General features: G+C 31.6%; 2 protein-coding genes across 3 annotated transcripts; both read right to left on the bottom strand.

Annotated features, from left to right (window-relative positions):
• On the bottom strand, window positions 605–3,352 carry LOC109356162. The gene has a single exon (XM_019599498.1). The coding sequence runs from the start codon at window positions 3,350–3,352 to the stop codon at window positions 605–607; it is 2,748 nt and encodes a 915-aa protein (XP_019455043.1).
• On the bottom strand, window positions 8,804–12,019 carry LOC109355993 (thymidylate kinase-like). 2 transcript variants are annotated; one of them, XM_019599306.1, is made up of 6 exons: window positions 11,793–12,019; window positions 11,112–11,471; window positions 10,118–10,229; window positions 9,918–9,977; window positions 9,372–9,476; window positions 8,804–8,933 (listed from the first exon to the last, which is right to left on the bottom strand). In XM_019599306.1, the coding sequence occupies exons 1-6, from the start codon at window positions 11,828–11,830 to the stop codon at window positions 8,817–8,819; spliced, it is 792 nt and encodes a 263-aa protein (XP_019454851.1). In that variant the 5' UTR covers window positions 11,831–12,019; the 3' UTR covers window positions 8,804–8,816. The 2 variants fall into 2 exon arrangements, with proteins under 2 accessions (XP_019454851.1, XP_019454852.1); XM_019599307.1 differs by having other exon boundaries at window positions 11,112–11,494; window positions 11,793–12,018.

The following is a 13,702-nucleotide window of genomic DNA, read 5'->3' as shown; positions in this document are numbered from 1 at the left end:
TTAAAAATTCACCTATAACTTTTTTATTTATCCTAATATTTTTTTTCAACTCTCTTGAACTTAAAACCTGCCTATTTCCACCAAATTCTTTATTTCATTTGGGTCATCTGGGTTATATACGAGTTGGTTTTAAAGAGAAAGGGAGAAAAACGGAAGACACATATACTATAGTAAATTAACAAATTCTACAAAACATTTTGAATAATATCATTCTTTTTTATTAGACACTATGAAGCATGAACACTTCAATATCTTTTACATATCCATATTTATACTTCATAGATTCTAGGTAGCATCAAACTTTTGTGCGGTCAGTGTTCATAAATAAAACTAGTCCATAACAAGAGTTTAATTATACATAAAACAGAAACCTGGTGATGAGGTGTAATACATGGAATAAACAAAACTATCTTGCAGAAACTATATTGCAACAACACAACCTTAAAGGTTAAACATATGAACATACTATATTGCAACAACACAACCTTAAAGCTTAAATATTTGAACATACTATGTTGCAACAACACAACTTTGATTCACCATTATGAAGCCATTTGATTCACCATTATGAAGCCATTTGCATTTAGCTATCAAAAACTGCATTTTACAAGTTGCTGGTCTCTACTTCTGCTTCTGAATCAGGCACCTTTTCGAAAACATTCGATCCTTTGAATCGGCGTGGAAGAATATAATGAGCACCAAAATGTTGCTGCAAGTAGACAATGATAGCCAATAGTATACCTCCCATAGGAATAACAATATCCCAAGCAGTGGAGTAAAAATCTGCACTTGGATCTGCATAGAAGTATGATCCATTATCATCTTGGCTTGCATAGTTATGAGTCCTATAAAGATCATAGGCATGGGGCAAAAGTCTCACAAATGTAGTTCCAAAGTAGAATGAGAATGAAAGAACATTTTCCTCCATATTTGAGAACAAGTTTAGAATGATTTGTGGCAATAGAAAACCATCTAATACTAAACCTCCGTAAGAGTTGAAGTTGGCCCAAGATGAAGAGTTTCGCTGGTAGACTCGGCGAAACGTAACCGTATCTTTATCCTTTTTCAACTTCAGCAGCAATGCAATCAATAATCCAGCTGCATACAATGGAAGAGTCACATATGCAGCTTTTCTCTCAACAACTAGGAAGTCTTTCTTGCTTTCATTGCTCTTTCTTGATGACCAAGTTAAGTAGAGGAGACGCGATTGCAACAAGAAAGCTACCATAGTGATCAACCTTACACTTATTTCATTAACTTCAAGCCACATTCCAACATTTCCAAGTAGAAAGTTTTTGGTGTTGGGATTTTGAGTGAGAAGAGCTTCAAAGTTAAGAACAAGGGGTATCATGTAACCGAAAGTGAGAATTGACATCATAATAAGTGAGATGAATGGTAGTACATTCGGGTGTTTCTTCACATGGTAGAGTTGAAATCCGGCAAAAATACATGCTAGAGTTGTAGATATCAGAGCCATGATGAACTCCATATCCATTCTCCAAGCATTTCTTCTTGCTCCTTCTATGTAATATGAAGATGCAGATAGGTCTAAGGTTTTGAAGTAAAGAGGGTCAGATTTTTTCCTCGTGCTTTCGATGCTTCCTTTAATGCCGCTTCTGCCAGTTGTATCCACTGATGGGAACTGAAACTTCACGAGAATCTCACAGTCCGGATTGTTCGTGGAAATGTCACGGCAGCCTACCATACACAAACTTCCAGATCCAGCATCATATATTCCTTCAGCAGAAATCGCCACCGTCTCTGATGACAAATTAAACAATGAATTCCTGTCACTTGATGTTGGATAAGACATCAGCGACAAGCTAATCATGTAGCTAATGTTAAACAAGCTATCATTGTTGATGATTTCTTTCGAGGAGCTTGAGACAGAATCAGAAATAGTATGCATTTCGGACTCATAGAACTGATCATCAACAGTTAAGGGAACTGCATAACCCCATGCTACTCTTCTATTGGACTCTCGAACCGACGTATCGAATCTCATGTCATAAGAATATGCATCTGGATGTCTATTCTTCTTGTCCTTAACATCCACTGGTTTTTGGCATGATTGATTAACTCTATCTAGCAGGGTATACTCATACTTTAAGCCATGAACTTCCCTTTGCACCGGATGATTCTCGCCACTTCTAAATGTGATCCTCTTAAAGTATCCTTCATCATTTGCAGCCTTGGTACTCCAAATTTGGCCCTCTATGGTACTAGTGTTTTTGATTGACCAAATTGAGGGGAATCTAAGCCTTAACCTTACTGAGCAATCATTCACATGAGCGCCATCCGTGATCGATTCCATGCCGATAATATTGCAAGCAACTACACATAATGTATTCTTCTTCTCATCCCACCATCCTTCCCCTACTAACATGGTTTTCGGATTGAAACTTGGGTTAAAATCATAGTAACTATTATTCAAAAATGTCACCACTACCCTTATCCTATGCTTCTCAATATGAGTGCATTCAATGCTTTCCAAAGACAATAGAGATGGTAATTTTCCGGAACTTCCGCTAATCGGAGCACAGTTCTTCGCAAAATTACAATCACTAGAATACTCTAACTTGAGTCCTCTAGTTACCATATTGAGGGGATATGAAGAACAAAAACTTAGTTTATTCAAGTTCAATGATAAACCTTGTTCTGCATCAATCCCTGAAGAGCAATCATTATCAGCTTCTATTGAATCCAAAGTATACTTATAATTTTCTTTCGGAAACATCAATAGAGAAAAGGGTTCAAAGTAGTTCTCTTCCTTTTTAGAACTCAAACTCTCCAAGCTTCCATTAACAAGGCTTGTAATATTACTTGCATTGAAGACATTACTAAGCTTAAACACAGCATCAACATTAAGAGAGTTACCTCTTTTGGAATAACCACTACTATTCCCAACCATGCAAATTTCCCCTGAAGATTCAGACCAGAACCCTTCAAGTTTGAAGGTTAGATAGCCTCTCCGGTCGCGAATTCCACCCGAATAACTCAACCTGTTACTACTATAGCTCATGTTATATATGTTAGTACTACTTCTGAATGATATAATGGCTTTAACTTTGAACAAGTTAGAAACTTGGGTTGCAAGTATCTTCCTTGGTTTGAGTTCAAATGAGAATTGGTTCCATGAAGCAGCAACATCAATGATGCTGTCACCTCCTTTGTAGTAACCTGTGTGATGATCACCAAGGGGGAAAAGATTGAGGCTTTGCTTAGTGGAACTTGATTCTAGAACCATAGAAGCACAATGGTCTTTGTAAGAGAGGTTTGAAGCATAGGAAAAAGAAAGGTTGATAGAGATGAAATTTGAAAGAAGGAAAAGCATGGAGAGAAGAGAATCCATGAACATGATCAACAACTTTATTTGTGTAATAAGAGTGGAAGTGAAGAGGAAGAATTGAAGTCAATTATATAATATCTCTCTTCCATAATTACTAGGAATGAGTCAAGTACTATAGTTGATTTCGACACCCGATTTTTCACTTTTTATATTATTATTATTATCACAATATTCCGGTTAAGATAAATAACTAAATATGATAAGTGGTCGATGGAATGGTAGACTTAGTATGAATCATACTCCTCTCTAGTATGTAGATGGAAGTGATTGATTTTGTTCTTGGTTTTGAGAAGATAAATGTCATATCATTATGATTAAAGTATAAAAATATTATATTAAATTGTTTTTTTCTTTGCTTTTGATGTACTCTCCTCTCGAATATTCGAAAGAATCCTTACCCCTCTTAGTATATAATATGAAAGGTTAACAAGGAAACCGAGTAAGTATACTTTTCTCTATGGTTGCAATTTTAAGAGCTTATGAGATTAAAATTAGCTTATTATATAAACTTTTATTAAGTTATGTATTCAAACATGTCCTTGATAGCAAAAGAGACTATGTAAACCGAGTAAGTATCCTTTGATGTTGTTTGAAATATTCACATTTGTGTTTTGAACATGTATTAAAAACTTAAGCACGATTTTTTTTCTAAACACAAATTTCCATGCTTCAATCATATGAACATATTTCACTTTATTTGGTTGAAGAATTGTTAACTGAATAATTCACAACTTCCTTTGGACTCATTCTTATTTATTTTATGCTCAATTCATTTCTTTACTTATTTAATTTTTCCCTTAGTAGAGTTTTGAGGACCTTATGTTTTTGGAGCTCATCTTTCTATGTACCAAAATATTTTCTTACATGATTATCCTTTATTATTTATTAAGATAGAAAAGGACATTTGTTTTTTATTTGGCCTATAGAAAAAGAGCCTTTGAGAGAAATTAGAAACCGTAGACTTGGAGTCAATGGTCTTTTTATTATCTTTTATTCTCTCAATCTATCTTTCTCTAAGTGCATCAAACTATCTTCTCTCTTCTTCTTTTCCTCATACTTTGACAATAGTCATATAGATCGACAATAGTCATAGTTGTAGGTGTAATTTTAGAATGGTTCCAAATATAGTGGGTGTCCAATTGATTATGAGGATGTCACGATTGATAATCTGTTTGTATAATTTTAACAGTATTATAAAATGTCTTAAAAAGAACAACTTAGTTCAGGACTCAATCACGTGTATCATTTCTGTTTTTATAAATGTATTATTGAGCCAAATTAAACTAACCATCTTGGCACCACACACTTTAAGTCATGTTTCCCGTGGAAGCAACATGACTAGTTGAAAGTGGCTAGCTAGTGTTGTATGTTTTATATATAATTAACTTTGGGAAAAAATTGTTAGGGTAAAATATACTTTTTTATCATTTATCGATTTATGTATGTTCTATTTGCTTCTTTATCTTTATGTGTATTTATTTTTATTGTTTGTCCTTCCATTATAAGAATGTTAGTTTATATAGTAGTTGAAGTTATAGGTTTTGGATAGTGCAAAAACATTGATATTGCAAACTATTTCTAACAAATGTGACCAATGCAGTCAAAATTGTGATAGCGACGTAGTTTTTGCGATTTTGATAACTTTGACATCTCGACTTAGTCAAAATTGTGGTCAGAATGATTACTGAAACAGAGGTTTAGATTGCACCATTCTTAACCAAAAATCACATTGGTTTTTATTTTACCTTTAAGGTTAGTTTGGGAGTTGAATTTTGAAAGGGGAGAAAGAGAAATGGAAGATTTGTGAGTCATCTTACAAGTGTATTTCATGACTCTCAATTCCCTTTCTCTTGCTTACTCTCCAAAATACAACTCTCAAACTAAGCCTTGGGGTCTCAATGTTAGTTTGAAGGGTAAAAGAGAAAAAGAAAATGTTTGAAAGCCCCTTATTCATGAGAGTATGTATGTAGGCATATTTCCTTTACTTTTAATTTGGTGATAAAGCCATCTACTAATTATTTAATACAACTGAATTTTCATGTATTCAAACTCAATCTCTATATCTAGTTGTGTAAGGTTTTGTTAGATCATTAAGATAATCAAAAGTTTAATAGTTTAATTCATGAAAACGACATTGGGAAGATCAGCCATAAACTCTGAATTCTTTATCGATAAGGTAACCATATATTCTTGGCATCACAAAAAAAACTCAATACCTATGATTAAGCTATGACAATCTTGTTTCTCACTTGATCCCAGTTGGTGAAACAATTTCCTTTTCCTCTCAAGTGAAGTTCAAATTGACACAGAGACCTATCTACAATATTTGAAAATTGATTTAACAAATCCACAATCTTATAAACATTTAAGAGAGAAAAATGTATGTACTAACCGTATAATTCATATTTATTTATAATTGACTTTTAAATAAAAGTAATATAAATGCATGATAGATAATGCATTGACTTTATATAAATTTTTATACTGATAATATATAAATATTACACTCAACAATTAACTATGATTGAATTAAAATTAGAGTGTAAAATGTATACACTGACAGTGTAAAGATTTATACACATGCACTTCACATTCACCACTCTTTTAGATTACCTTTTCTAAAAGGATTTAATATGTATACACTGACCATATAAGTGTTTTTACACTTTCAGTAAATCATCCACCATTGATTTGTTAACCATCATTGACTCTCAAACAAAATTAATACAAATCAATGGTGGATGATGTGCTGACAGTGTGAAAAATTTTACAGTCAGTGCGAAGATTTTAAACTCTTTCTAAAAAGTCAACAATAATTAAAAACTAATGAATTAATAATAAATTGACAGAGTATAAAACTCATACAATATCAGTGTATACATTTTTTTTTTCATAAAGTTATTATTTTAGACGTTGTGAGTGCTCACTTTAGCACCACAAAATTATACCCATGACCATAAAGACTTGCAAGTTGCAACAAGTCACATCATTAACTAAATATTGCCACATATCCCTAAAGTCAAAAGCCCAATGAACACGTTATACCAAGGTAGACTTCATTGAAGCTTCTCAATATTTGTAAGAAAAGTCTATATATTAATAAGAAACATGAATTAGTCTTTTAATAGAAATTATTTTCATTTACAATACTCAAACGTATGATATTGGTTAACAGAAAATAAACATTATCATCTAAATCAATCATCCATCAGTAGTGTAGGTTTATTATTTGATAAAAGAATTACGAGGAAGACCATTTAACACAGAGTGTAATATTATGTACCATTACTATAAAGATTTATCACAATCGAAAATAATATAATATTATGTCCGGTTAGTATCAAAGATTCAAAGTCATAAAACATCAACCCATACATATTTCTCTATTTAACAAATAAATATAATATCTATACACCGACAATATAAAGATTTATACACATTCGATGTATCATTTATAATTCTTTTATATTACTTTTATTTAAGTATCAATGATAATTATAAATCATTTATAAATGATACAACAACATGGTAAAAAACTTTTACATATTTCTCTATTTAACAAATAAATATAATATCTATACACCGACAATATAAAGATTTATACACATTCGATGTATCATTTATAATTCTTTTATATTACTTTTATTTAAATATCAATGATGATTATAAATCATTTATAAATAATACAACAACATGGTAAAAAACTTTTACATATCAGCGTATACATTTTTTTTCTCTTACCAAATATATATAACTCAACGTGAAAATAGAGCAATAGGAGAGGGGGGAAACCAAACAGATATAACCTATAACAGAATGACTAGAGGACTTTTCTTATTCTAGCAATGTATTAAATATAAACTATATACACTGGTTAGTCTCACATACATATAAATGTTTTCGACTCGAACAGAATTGTTTCTAGTGCGAGAGTACATATGAGAAACCAAAAACAATATACCCCATACAAAATTGTGTGCATCCATTGTTCATGAAAATAAGAAACTAGAAAAGACATGAATAACAAAAACTGAAACCTCCACTAGATGTAATAGATGGAATAAGCCTTTTCTGATTATCAAAAGTCTCAAAAATTGGGTTAATGTAGAAAATGTTCAGGCAGCCTTAAAAATCCACCCAATGGCTTGTTCATTGTTGGCATAATTACTGTGACAATTATTTGCAATATTAATTATGATTATTAATGTTTTGTATACTACCAATGATATTTCATCACCATATGATTAAAGAACTAATCTCTTTCGATGAGTATAATTATTTTTTCCAACAATTATCGCTCACTTGAATTTAACTCTTGGATCATAGGATCAATGAGATCTTATATCACTAGATCACTACTTTATTGGTAATTATGATTATTAATGTGATAATTAGCTAGAAATTCACCAATTTTAGGTATAATGTAATTATACATGTGCAATAATGTAGACAGAAGATCATTTGAGACTATTCTCATTTTGAAATAATGTGAAAATTATACCCCTTTAAAATAGTTTGTGAGAATTATGAGATAATGAGATATGGAGATTGATTTACTATTGGATTAAAAGTGGCTAAGAACACTAATGAATTTCATTAATAAATTGTATTAAAAACTATAATTAATTGTGCACCTCCAGATCTACACTCATACCAAACTAACCCTTAATTTTCATTATATTAACATCAACAATTTGGAGGGCTAAATTGATAGCATTATTAAACATCAGAGCATTTTTATAATATTATTAAAGAAAAGACCACTGTGATATTATTTATATATATATATATATTCTTAGAACTAAATGGAAAAACTGAGAAAATGGCACTACAATTGTATGGACCAGAAGAAAGTACACATCGTTATAAATAAAATTGAATAATCAAAGCACTTCAGAATACTTAACTTCCAAGAATATTGGGGCATGGGGACTCATTAGGATCAAAGAAAGTCTCACAACTTCTATAGTACTTACAAATGTCCTTACAGATTATTAAACAATGAGTCATCACACTTATAATAGGATTCAAACTCACATTCTTGTGTGATATGAGTCAAATCCTTAATCTACAACAACTTTTTTAAACATATAGATTTTTATTTCTATTTTACTTAATGTAAAGTGATGTATATCTTATGATAGGACTCATAATTTATGAATTAGGACTCCCATATAGTTTATCATCATTCTATATATCCAAATCTATTCAATAGGATTGAATATCCCATGTCCTCATTAATGTTACATTTTATGTTTATGTCCAATTAAAAATTGCCACTAAAATCATAAAAACAGAAACTAATATTTTTATATTATTTTATGAATTATAACTGACTAGACATACCGAATTTTCTTAGGATGAAGGATCTATGTTCAATAAATAGGAGTCTCATACATTATGCATAAATGAGTTTTATAGTCTGGCATATAAGTCCATATTGAGATCCCTAGCAAGAGTACAAGTTCTATTGATACCACAAGGTGGATATGGGCTTCCCCTTGTGGCATTCTGTGACACAATCAACTACTACCTCTTGCAACTCTTTCTCCACATCTTCTATGGGTTGGCAAGCATCTACAACCTGGTATCAAGTCAGTGAAAAGTGTAAGGAAGGAGATAGAAAAAAGCAAGGACAAAAGAAAAAGGTTCAAGGAAAAGAATTCTCTCCGATACCGGAGAGGATAGTTATTGCATTTGCTTCTATATTTAAGGGTAAAAATATCATCACATTATATCTAGAGGGTAAAAGCTTGACATCATGTTATTTTATCCTTTTGTTTTTAGGTATTTTTCTCTCCATTACTAAAGAGGATCCGAACCCATAGACCATAGTTTAACCCCTCAGACCTGAAACCCCAATGCACTAAAATAGTAAAAATGGAATCATGCAAGACATGTAGGGCTAATAGAAACCATAGAAAAAAACATTACCAATTGACCATTTGCCAAAGCTACAACAAAGCATTAGCATAAAAAACTATTCATTTCAAGAGGGAAAACTGCATAAACAGACAATTACCTTCCAGGAGACATCATGAAGAGCTCTGTAACTTTCAGCAACTTTCTTCTGAAACTCTAGCTTTTCATATCTCTCATTTCCATAACCTCCTCTTTCTGCAGCTTTCTGAGGAATACAAATAAGAAAAAATGGGTTAGATACTCGCGGAACCGGGCCCCAACATGCTAGCCAATTAACAATAAAAAGAGCAGAAAACATATGTGCTCAAACATATCAAGTATGAGTTTTATAAACAAGATAGCATAACTCATTTATATAGCATGACTTGAACAACTTGTGTATTAATCAACCTCACTTCCTCTTTACTTCAAAACTTTAGAGTCCAACAGCATAGAATATAAAAAAGATAGCAGAAAAATGGTTTTTGGAAGACAAGAATGACTTTTGCAGAACAATTGTTTCCCTGTATTGCAGAAAATAAACCGAATTACGAAAATTTGTTTCTAAAACTGCAGTTTGATGAAGAAATCAGCTTTCACATGGTGCCTTCAAAACCAACCCAACAAAAGACTATCAATTGGCCAGATGGAAAGAAATGTTGCTTACCTCCGGCGATATGTCAAGGTATGCTACCAAATCTGGAGCTAGCAACCCAATCTCTGGGGCCTGCAAAATAAATGAAATTCACTGCTTCTAGTTGAGAGAGAGAACATCATTATGGGACTCTAAACTACATTAGAATGGGGGAAGTACTTATGGTCGCACCCGATTTTTCAGCAAATAAAAAAGCACAATAAATCCTTTACCTTGCACCATTGAATGTCAAGTCCCTTGGCAGCTGAGAAAGCCACTCCAGAATAAGAATAACGGTCAACAATGAGTGTTGTTCCAGTTTTCAGCTTATTTTCCATCAATGACCTGCAAATATAACACACATATTTGAATGTAATATCTACCCTTCAAGATATGTTTTTTACGCAAGAAATAAAACTCATCCAATAAAGAAAAGTTGATGGGGATAAATTGCATTTTATACAGGAGTGTTGCATATTCTCCATCATACATACTAAACAATAGACTAAACTTGATGTAAGATATTTCAAACTAATTTTGGAATTTTGCTTGTCAAGAACAAGTACCAGAAAAAAATTTACTTCTCCCATTTTAACTTCATTTTTAATGCTATAGCTGATGTGGTATATATCCAATAGTACATAGCAAGAGCTCCTGAGAGCACATAAGAATCTCCTTATGCTACCCTCAGGACTCATGCTTGGCCATCTTACCTATAAGAGCATCGTGTGCAACATTGTGTAATACAACACCACAAGTGAAGCAACACAGATTACTTCTGATTATGAAAATCATATGTTCATATCATATCACATTTCCTGCTTCATACATTTCATTAAACGGTTGATTTAAATACCTTAAGTCATGGTATGTTTTCTATTTCCTGCTTTATACCCATAGTCTTCATAGAAGTTTCATTTACTTTTCCAGCTAGACATGGTCATGCATCAAACTTGCAGTATAATTCATCAAGAATTTGCTTTATTTAACTCATACTAATGTTTTACAAATCACTATCAGATTCAAACATAATCACAGGCCATGCATTACATTAACAAAAATCTAGAATGATACACATGACAGATCAATGTTTTGTCAATGAAAATGATTTACGATTGAACATTATGGCATCATTCGATCCATGTAGCCGACCTCACCTATTAGTATAAAGGTTTGGTTGTTGCTGTTGAAGTAAAAAAAAGAAAGCAAAATTAAAAGCTTACGAACCTCTTTTCCCATCGATTAGCGCTGAATAGGAGATGAATAGTGTGATCATCCAATTGCGATGCATTGGTAAGATATGCAGATAGCATTTGCCCAACATTAGTGGTTCTATCAGGAAATCTCCATAACTCAGCATGGATTCCTTGTCCCTCTAAATAGGACACTAGTCTGCTACACTGAGAAGACTTTCCGGAACGATCCAAACCTTCTAGGACAATCAATGCACCTCTACACTCCTTTTTGTTTCCCTCTATGCTACAATTAAGATTACTTGCCATTCTAATATGCCTAGGAAAACACTTAGAGGAGAATTTTACTTGAAAATTCAATGAATTCCTCAATAGTAATAATGATTTGAAACTCCTGAAAATGAAACAACAGTTCTTCTAAAGCAAAATTAGATTTTGAAATAATTACCAACTACCCACTATGCTTTATTCTTTATATGATAGATCTTGAATTAAACAATCAAACATTGAAATTAAAACTGAAAAGAAAAGAAAATTCAGATACTGGAACCCTATTTTGGACTGAGTGAAATTCAAACAGAGTGCAATAAAGGAACAACTTAAAAAATGGGGAAAAACCCAGAATCAATTTTTATATTATAACCATTGTATCAGGACAAAAAATGATTTTTAATCTGATTTAAAGTTAAAATCAAATTGTGGAAAGAATTCTTACAGTGACTTAGAAGCTGTGATACAAGTGCCATAGATCATATCCTCACCAAGCCCTTAAAGTGAATGAAAATAAATATAATTTTTTTAAAATTGAATATTTGCCAAAATTTAATGAGAAAAGTGTCAAAGTTTAATTTTTCGACATGTGATTATTGTCGACATTTTGGTGGGAAATTAGGGTTTAAGCTTTTTTTAACAAAAAGCTCCTTTGGCGGCTTTTTTGCTCTCAGTGCATTATTCTCATCCACTTTTCGCGCCTTTTCTTGAAATTATTTTGTGTGAAGACTGAAGAATGATATAAATTTAAACAAACTTCAATGTTTTATCTCGACAAATTTATCTAATATTGTTTTTACTTTTTAGTTCCTAGGTATTTTTTATTTTTATATATTTAAAAAATTGATTTTCAATATTGATGCGACTAACCCTATTATATAACATTTGTAATATTAATTAACTACAATTGTGATATTAACACATAATTAATATAACTAAAATCAAAATGATAATTTAGAAATTAAAAATAAAATTGGGAATTAAAATGTCTAGGCCATTAAACATGTTTTATTTAAAAATAAATAAAATAATAAGCAAATTGTTGAAAATTTATTCATTAAACAAAACATTTGATTAAAATATTTTTGATAACCAATAAAGTGTTAATATAATTATGTAATATTTCACTTGTTTATGAAATGTCATCCTAAATCAAAGTTTAAATATTTTATTCGAACGTGTTGGGATATAGTAAAGGGATAATACACTTTTATACAACAACAAAAAATATGAAATCACACCACTTGAAGATTCTTCTCATGTTGATTATTCTTTATACGTGTTAAATAATTCTACTTCTTCCCCAAAACCTAAACTCATCTTATTGAAAAGACAATTGTTCCACAAATATTGCATTAATATTCAACAAGTCTAACTGTAGTTATAAATACCGTACCGGCCGGTTCAACCGGAAAATTGGTGAATCGGACCCCTAACCGGTACGGTACAGGTGTTGAACCGGCCAAGTATCAAAACCGGTCAAAATTGGTGAATCGATCGGTATTTTACTAAACCGGTTGGTTTATACACACATTTTTTTTAAACTTAAAAACTCATTACAAGGTGGCCCATCTTTCCAACTCTTCTTCAACACTTCAAGGCACATGCTTCCAAAGCATACTTAGATTACACATTTTGGTTCCTAACATTTGTGTGTAATCTCAGTGATATTTGTGTAATCTTAGAGTAGTGTCTGAAGATAGGATTTGGTAATATTCATATAAGATAATTTTGACTTCTTGATGTTAAATGTTAAAACTCTAAATTTATTTGTTTTATAGAGTGAGTTGTGAAGTTATGTCATTTATTTATATTTTGTGGTTGATAAGTGATACTTTTGGATTGATATATGTTTTTTAATTTAGACTTTGAATTTGTTAAAGACTTAAAGTTGTTTATTTATGTGAATTTTGAGTAGATTATAAATATGGATTGTAAATTTGAGTATCTACCTATTTGGAATTTTTTTGTTATAGGTTTATATATATAAATATAAGTAGGTATGTCCGGTTTAACCGGCATGCATTTTAATTACTGAACCACTATACCACTATACCAGTACCCTGACCGGTTTGATAACCGGTACGGTTTTAACAACACTGAGTCTAAGCCACTTTCAAAATTCATATGATAACAATAATAAAAAATTCGTCAAGGTGACAATAATAGTCTGGGTTGAGTTCAGCTATCATAATAAAAATCCACATCTTCTAATCATAACGGTGTCATAGGTGAATGTCATTGTGTTTTGGTGAATCAAATATCATAGGAAAAATCATGATGTTCTTTTTTAATAGTAGTATAATAAAATTTAATTCTCTAGTGGGAAAGTAGTATAAAGTTGAAGGATCAATA

The sequence above is a fragment of the Lupinus angustifolius genome, chromosome LG09, assembly GCF_001865875.1.
Source record: "Lupinus angustifolius cultivar Tanjil chromosome LG09, LupAngTanjil_v1.0, whole genome shotgun sequence".
In the NCBI taxonomy this organism is placed as follows: domain Eukaryota; kingdom Viridiplantae; phylum Streptophyta; class Magnoliopsida; order Fabales; family Fabaceae; genus Lupinus; species Lupinus angustifolius.
This window is presented reverse-complemented; position numbering and strand designations above follow the sequence as displayed.

What these genes read in the sequence shown, in the direction of transcription:
- LOC109356162 (XM_019599498.1), bottom strand. Translation starts at nt 3,352, where the DNA reads ATGGATTCTCTTCTCTCCATGCTTTTCCTTCTTTCAAATTTCATCTCT.
- LOC109355993 (XM_019599306.1), bottom strand. Translation starts at nt 11,830, where the DNA reads ATGATCTATGGCACTTGTATCACAGCTTCTAAGTCACT. An exon ending in TTGACATTCAATGGTGCAAG is followed by an intron (nt 9,978 to 10,117) that starts GTAAAGGATTTA and finishes TTTATTTTGCAG; the next exon opens with GCCCCAGAGATTGGGTTGCT. An exon ending in ACCTTGACATATCGCCGGAG is followed by an intron (nt 9,477 to 9,917) that starts GTAAGCAACATT and finishes TGTATTCCTCAG; the next exon opens with AAAGCTGCAGAAAGAGGAGG.